General features: G+C 40.0%; 1 protein-coding gene across 1 annotated transcript in view; it reads right to left on the bottom strand.

The window, feature by feature from the left end:
* colec10 (collectin sub-family member 10 (C-type lectin)) overlaps window positions 1-7,661 on the bottom strand; it is a 16,284-nt gene extending 8,623 nt beyond the window's left edge. Inside the window, exons 1-2 of the mRNA XM_014014241.1 lie at window positions 7,325-7,661; window positions 3,881-3,952 (exon numbers count right to left, since the gene is read on the bottom strand). Coding sequence (XP_013869695.1) covers window positions 3,881-3,952; window positions 7,325-7,529 — 277 coding nt within the window. The 5' untranslated portion in view covers window positions 7,530-7,661. The remainder of the gene's footprint in view (window positions 1-3,880; window positions 3,953-7,324) is intronic.
* Window positions 7,662-8,148: the final 487 nt, after the last annotated feature.

The following is an 8,148-nucleotide window of genomic DNA, read 5'->3' as shown; positions in this document are numbered from 1 at the left end:
CACACACACACACACACACACACACACACACACACACACACACACAGCCTACAGCTATGGAGGATTTTAAACTAATTTATATTTATTGTGGCTATATTAGAGATAAACATTAACCTGAACTGTCACCAATTCATACCTAATATCTTCTTATCTGTTGAAAAATGGCGGGCTTTAGTAGCTGCTTTAGTCAAAGCTTGAAAATAACATTTTGTGCAACGTTGTGGGATATCCCAAGGTGTTTCTCAATTGTGTTAGTGTTTTAGCTAACACAGTAGAACACACATGCTGACACACAAACCAAACTGTCCAGGCTTTGGCAGAGGGGCTATAACCAGAATTTAATCTTCACCATCACCAGACTTCTACTAATGCCCTGGTCCCAGTACGGTTGGGATAAGTTCCCAATGGGAGTCATGAAGTACACACTCAGACACACACTGACTACTTATCCCTCATTCCCATTGGCCCATGTTGGGTTTTCTTCTCTGTGATTTGTGAGAAGTGTTTGGCAGAAGGTGTCAGGTCTTGTGGATTGTGTGCGGTCCACAACGTTCTGGTCTTTGGGAAATTTCACAGCAATCTGATGGTAATTTTTCAGGAATCTTCTCTGAGAGTATTTAAGGAGCACTCTCACAAAAGTCAATATTTGAACAGTGCTGTCCCGAGAATCCGCCGTGAGAAGTGATTATAGACGAGTTTGTTTTGTGTTTCAGGAAGAAAAGGGATTTTGTATTGCTCTCTTTTCATACTCTCAGTGCGTGCGTGTGTGTGTGTGTGTGTGTGTGTGTGTGTGTGTGTGTGTGTGTGTGTGTGTGTGTGTGTGTGTGTGTAACAGCTGATTAATGTTGTTTTGCCAGCGCGTTCGCTCGCCAGTTAAACGATCCATCCAAGTATCTAGATAACAACCCGCCATATCACTGCAGCCCCCATTTTATAGTGGCCAACACCTCCAACTGGTTTAACGACTGGATTCTCCAGCTGCCGGAGGATCGGGGGGGTGAAGGCCACGTTTTTCACTGAAACATGGAAGCGGAGACACATTTTAACAACTCAACGCTACCTCAGAAACACTCCGAGAGCAAAAATAAACAACACTAAGTGGAACTTTAATGAGATCATTCATTAAATATTATTTTCTCAGTAAAAATGAGCTCGTGTTCCAAAGGCCTCGCTTTCCTTTTGACTAAACAAACCGAAACTTGTGTAGCAGCACTCATCAAAGCGCAGCTAAGTGTGTTGATGTTACAAGGTTTGTAGAAATGACTATAAATATATATATTTTTTGCCCAATGAGATTCATGAATTCCTTTTTTAAGGTTCCAAAGTTAAACAACTGTTTCCTGTAACGCTGCCTCCATTGAAGACTGGGAACTCATGCGTCATCTGTTGAGCAGCCGACATGCTACGGTAACAAAATCATTGCAGGGACCTGCGTTCATGCCTGTCAGCAAGCACACAGGCCGAAAAACCATAATGACTGGCTTTGTTATACATTCGAACGATGTCTGCGAGAGTTGAAAAGTTGAAAGAGGTTTACATATACGGTACATGCCTGCTCTGTTTGGATAGTGACGACAGTCCCCGGTTGTTTGTTTCAGGCGTGATGAGAGAATTGTGTTGTCTTGTGTAAATGAAATTGTGGGCATGTGTGCCGTTGTGTGAAGTTTTTGAACAACTGCGGAAAGAGAGAGAGAGAGAAAAAAAGGAAGGCAGCCAGGAAGCAGCAGTTGTTTTTTTCCTTACAAAGAAAAACAGTGTTTTTTACTGTTGAGCATCATCTGTTCATCATATCTCACGTATCTGTGTGTGAACGGAGTCGTGGAATAAAGGACGTTCATCTAGAGTTTTACGCATCAGAATATAATATTTATAATCTGATTCATATCAGGTTTTAAAATGATTGAAATGACTTGTGGAGGAATCTGGTGTCAAGCTGGCACTGCTGGCTGACTGATGGTGAGTGGTTTGTCAACCGGATGCGGGTCAGGTCTGGCACTGACAGCCTTGTTTTTAAGATGGTGTGCCACAACTGGCCCGATTGTGGTAGGGTTTATGTGGTGCTGGCCCATGCATGGACCACCTCTGGCAAACTACATCTGTGCAATGTGTGACAAGTTTTGCTAAGTGGGTTGTTAGTGCTCTGCAACCAGCCTGTCAACCAAGCTGAGTTCTGGACTTTGACTGGACCATTGTACCACCTTGACTCTTTTCTTTCTTAGCTGTTGTGTTGTAGATTTGCTGATGTGTTTGGGATCACTGTCCTTTTGCATCACGACCCAGTTTGATCCAAGTTTTGCAGATGGGCAGATGGCGTCATATTTGATTCTAGTATTCTTTGATCTACATAGGAGTTCATGATCGACTCAATGGCGCCAAAATGCCCAAACCATCACTGTGCTGACATTTGGCATGAGGTGTTTGAGCTTTTCTGCTCTGCATTATGGGAAAATATCTTTTCTTTGGTCTTGTCTGTCCAAATGGTGTTGTTCCAGATGAGACTTTACAAGTTGAAGTCAAGCTGCCACTTTGGTTTTAGAGAGTAGAGTTGTTCTCCTGACAACTCTTTCAAACAACTCAAATTTAATCCATATTTTCCTCTTTAATTTTTCTGTCATAAACTTTAATATTTGACCTGCAAACTGAGACCTTTAAGTGTCTGTGATGGCACTCTTGGGTTTTTTGCAATGTTTTTGATCATTGCACAGTCTGACTTTGGGGTGAATTTAATAAAATGTGAACTATGCTAAATGTTTTCCAGTTGTGAATCATCTTCCTCTCTGTAGAACGATGAACTCTAAATTCTTTGGAAACGACCTTTAACTCTTCCCAGATTGATGTGCGACAGCGGTTCCTTCTCTAAGGTCATTGCTGATGCCTTTCCTACCTGGCATTGTGTTAACTGTGTGTTCCAGGGCAGCAAACCTCTAAAACTCCTGCATTTATAGAGGCGCCAACATTGATGAAGATAAGTGAAGGAAGTCTGTTTGACCTGGTTGATATTTTTCCTCCTGTTACCAAAATGGCCGGGGCATCAGGAGAGTTAAATCCTATGAAAGCAGCAAGGTTGGACTTTGTTTTTTCACATTTTCTATTTTGGATTTGTCTTTGTTTACCACACAGATGACATAATGGAACCTGTTGTGTGTTTTTTGCATATCTGAGGTCAAATTTGAATATTTTCAGGACCTGGTAAAACCGTAGGATTAAAAAAATGTAAACCTTCTCTATTCCCTTTTAAATGTGCTACTGGTTGGCTAACAACAGAATGTGGGTGAGGGCAGGAGTTCACAGGTCTTTGTCGTTCATTGGTCTGTCTGTCTCTTTGTTTTGTTTTATATAATCTTCAGAGTTGAGACAAAGTTTAATACATGAGTAGAGTGCTCCTGTTTGTCTTTGAAGCTTAAAACCTTTACATCAGATTTTTTTTGTATTTATGTGATGATTTTATTTGTCAATGTGAAGCACAATAAACTAAAGCCAGTCAATTCCACCAGATGACCTTCTTTTTGTTCATCCTGACTGTTCAGAACCTTTAATGTTGCAGACGTGTTGTTGAACAGTGAAACAGGATTTTCTGAGTTTAATGCGTCACAGGGTTACACATTTACATTTATTCAAAATGAAGTCTATTCTAAACCGAGAAGTGAGTTTCCATGAGCTATTTTTGTAGCACCGCAGCTGAAAATGACATCACATTTTCTTTAGAAAAATGGTGAGTTTTTAAAGTGTTGCTCATTTTAATGAATCAGTTGTTTAATTTTACCAACTTTACCAAAAAGTAAAGAGAAATAACTGAAAACAAAATTAAAAGACTTGCTTTGAATTGTGACATTCAGTCAACCATCAATGGATAAATAATTTAATAAACTTTATTTTTTACCTGAATGCCCTGGTGGTCCAGTCTTCCCCAGTTTGCCCTGCTCCCCAACCTCTCCGGCCTCACCTTGGTCTCCTAAATTCAAAAGTAAAAAAAAATATTACTATAACTCGGTCTGTACACCTCCACTCTACCTTTATTCAGCTCCAGACAAATCTGCATGTAAATGTCCAGGTTATGACTTCCTCTTCCTCTATCCCGCAGCCAACTGAAGAAGGCCTCACTCTGATACAAGCAGGTTCATTATAGAAATGATGGTGGGGATCTGTTGAAAGTTGATAAACATATAATAATATCTTACCTGCTGTAGATTGCCGTTTGAACAACCTCTACTTTAATAAAAAGGTTAAATTCTGACTGGATTGACGAGCTGATGGCTAGTCCATTTGGATCAAAATGATTGCTACTAACTACTACTTACAACTAACAAAAGGTTATTAGATTTTGCACACTATTGCATAAATCTTTACATTGTTGTCAGTTTTGCATTACCTGGTTATTTGTGTAAAATTATTCAGAATTTTACTATGACTAATACTGGCAGAGGAAACAAGTTGTAGCAATTCTAGAGCAGCCTGGGGAACTGCCTGCAGGAATACGTTATTTCTGCCAGAATAATGTAATGAAAAACTGTCAACAAATAAAGGATTTATTTGCACGAACTCCTCAAAACCTTTGAGAATGCAGTTGTTTTAAAACTGGAGCAATCCACTTTGGTGTTGCTCTGATTAGCTCATTAAGTCAGTCAGAATTCAACTCTATTTCTTCAAAAATGGAATCACACTCCTCAGTCTCCCCAGTACAGTGGGCGGTCTGAGGTTGATGGTTGAACCTTGGTTTTAGGAGGAAGCATGCAGGTTCCATCCTAGGCATGGACACTGAGTTAGCCTTGCTAGGGTTCCTGAGGGGTCATGGAAGTTTGCCCAACCAGCCTACTTGTGTCGTATGGACTTGGAGAAGGCATTTGGCCACGCCCCCAGGATACCCTCTGCGGGTTGCTCTGTGAATATGCAAATGGGGGTTTGCTGTTATAGGGCTTTCAGTCCCTATGCAAATGGTGCAAGAGTCTGGTTTGCATTGCCAGCAATAAGACCCGTTCAGGGTGAAATTTGAACTTTGCAAACTTTGGAATGCCTGTTTTCACCAGTTCGTAGGGGAAAAGTGGTTCAGTGACTTTAGGATTCTGTCTCTGCTTACTGGGAATGATGTGAGCCTGTTGGCGTCAGTGTGCCATGATCTTCAGTTCTCACTGGAGCGGATCACAGCCGAGTGTGAAGCAGCTGGGATAATCAACACTGCCAAATGTGAGACCATGCTCCTTAGTCAAAATAGGGTGGACAGGTTTGGAATGAGGTGGTGGAGTTCAAGTATGTCAGAGTTTTGTTCACACGTGAGGCAAGAATAGAAAGTGAGATCGACAGACGGATTGGCACAGCTTCTGTGGGATTACATACTCTATATCAGTCCACTGTAGTGAATAGGGAGCTGAGCTGTAAAGCAAAGCTTTGTTTCCAGGTCGGGCTCTGTTTCTACCTTCACATATGGTCACAAACTGTGTGTAGTGACTGAAAGATCAAACTCTCACATACAAAGTGAGTTTTCTCCACAGGGTAGCTGGGCTCTTCCTTTGAGTGTTGTTTTCCAAAGAGACGTGGACAAGAGCCACTGCTCCTCCAATTTTGAGATGAGCCAGTTGAGGTGGTTCGGACATCTGGTAAGGATACCCCCACGATGCCTCCTTGGGGATGTATTCCTGTTATGTTCAACAGGGAGGAGACTCTGGGGTGAAACCCAGGAGACTCTAGAAAGACAGGCATAAAACGGCTAGATGGATTTCTTCAAAATGAGGTTGTTCAAAGAGCTATACAAGTGAGGTATTCAGTCATTAATAACCTTTCCACAGAAACCTCTAAAGAGCTGCTTTGGGCTTTTTATGACTGGAAAATACCACTAAGAATTGCAGAAAATATCTCGGAAGTCTTACATGTTTAGATTGTTTTAATTTCCTGTTGGTATTTTTGATTTTCATCATTTCAGTATCCGGCTTAAATGTTTGTCATAAATTTCCATCTTTCACACTGATCTCCTCTCTGTCAGTTTCAGTAAAGTTGTTAAAAATGGCAAACATTCAGCTATCAAAACCATCAGAATCACAATACAGTTTCAACACAAATCTGCAGGTGAACATACATTGTTTGCGTTCCAATTGCCAGTTTGGATTGTAAGTAAAAGAAAACTGCATGGAAGTTTTTCTCAGCGTTTTACTGACATTTGAACTTCCCTTTTGCATTTTCTGCTAAACCAATGGCCTTTTTTTAGAACCAGCGCACAATTGTAATAACAACATAACATACTTTTCAAAGTTTAAACCTTAAACTTGAGGTGTAGGAAAAAATGCTTTTTGGCGAATGACTGTTAAATTCTTGATAAGAGACGTTAAAACGTCTCTTAATGTATCAAAGCAGTCCTTTTTGCTGCTGCTGTCAAAACAATTCCCATCCTGCACGCTTGAACAGAAAATTTGGCAGCAAAGTAATCATTTATTTTCCATAGATCAAGTTTTAGAACAAGCTAACTGCACTTTTCAGGCAACATCGTCTGGATCACATTCCATCTTTCTTTGAATTACTCTACCAAGACCATAAACTTACTAAAATGCCTCATTTAAGTACTTAAGGTGCCACAAGAAGTTGTGATCCTTCATGTCAAATGTAAAAAAAATAAAGCATTTTTGGGGTTTTATGGAACAGAGAAAAATGAACAACCGACGCCCACCGAAATATTTGCTCCGAGGTGGACTCTGTGGTCGGTACTATCTGGATGAGTCTTGAACAAATAATCAGTCCAGTCTAGTGGCAGCTGTCTAAATACACACACCAACACAATGGGACTTTCCGGCTGAGACATAAACTTCACTAGAAGGCCATAAACGTGTCTCTGAAGCTACCAGTCACCTAGTTTTTTTTAATTCGTACTTCCACTTCATTAAAAAACAGATAAGATTTATTTTAATTTTTTCCCCCAGCGTACCAGTTGCTTCACAACCATCCTGCTGCTTTTATTAGAGCCAGAACCCTCTGTGTTTCTAACTTGTGTTAAAAGAGCTGAAAAGAAAACGAAGCATAGCTCAACTTTCTATTTTATGAGGTCTGTCTGTCTGAATCAGCAGGGAAGACAACTACTGGATGTTGTAAAATGAAAATCACACACAGGGAGGTATTCCCTTCCAGAGGACTGCTAAGCAGACAGCTTGCTTGTAAACTCCTGGGTATTTAATACTGTGTGGCTTCATCATTAGCTCTGGAGACTCTAAAATCTACTGGGGGTATATCCTCAATCAGTTTTATACTCTCACACACAGTTACTATGATCTCAGAAAAAAAAACAACTTTTTAAATAGGATGTCTGCATTTTGAATGGCTGAATCAGATTTGTGCTCTGGCCTACCTTTTGCTCCTGGTAAGAAAGAATTGGTGCAAACTTCTGTAGATGCAAAGATGTAGCTGAATGTGGCAAATAACATGCATAGCGTCAACGGCCGAGACATCCTCAAACAACCGCAGGTCACTGCAGACAATCCTGATCTTTTGGTTTGTTTTAGCAGACGGATACTATGCCAAGGCAGGATCATAACCAGGATAAAGCACAGCATCAACGGGAAAACATTCTGCTAAAAGTCTGAGAAAGAAAAAAGTTGAACTTTTGTTTATAGAAGTGACAGAAACACACACACACACACACACATTCACACACTTGTGTATCGTGTCTTATCACTGACTTGTCAAAACGTCAAACAACACAGAGCAGGCTTCTGCATTCTTCTGCATGCCGTGCCTTTTAGCGTTTAAGCGGTTAAATACCAGCCAAAATGTTCATAATGTACCAAACCAATGCACAGAAATTTGTAAGGGAATATTTGTGGACTACTAGGGTTAGTAGACTTGTATTTCTTGCCATTTTATTTTATCTAAGCACTTCTGTTTGTACAAATGTGTAGCCATAATCAGAAGAATTTTGTCCTCAGTGCATTTAACTTATTTTTTTAGGGAATGAGGGAGTAGGAGCTCATTAGTCTTGACAAAGTAGAAATTGGACAGCACTGAAACACAATAAATAAATAAATAAAAATAAAATAAATGCCAGTGTATTATAGTTTAGTTTAGTATGTTACAGAACAGAACATAATATTTTAGTTTATTATAGTACAGCACAGTATAGTATAGTAAAGCACAGTACAGTTTATTATAGTATAGTATAGTATAGTATAGTAT

This window comes from Austrofundulus limnaeus, unplaced genomic scaffold (genome assembly GCF_001266775.1).
Source record: "Austrofundulus limnaeus strain Quisiro unplaced genomic scaffold, Austrofundulus_limnaeus-1.0 Scaffold112, whole genome shotgun sequence".
NCBI lineage: Eukaryota > Metazoa > Chordata > Actinopteri > Cyprinodontiformes > Rivulidae > Austrofundulus > Austrofundulus limnaeus.
The sequence above is the reverse complement of the archived record's forward strand: the minus strand, read 5'-3'. Positions and strand labels throughout refer to the sequence as shown.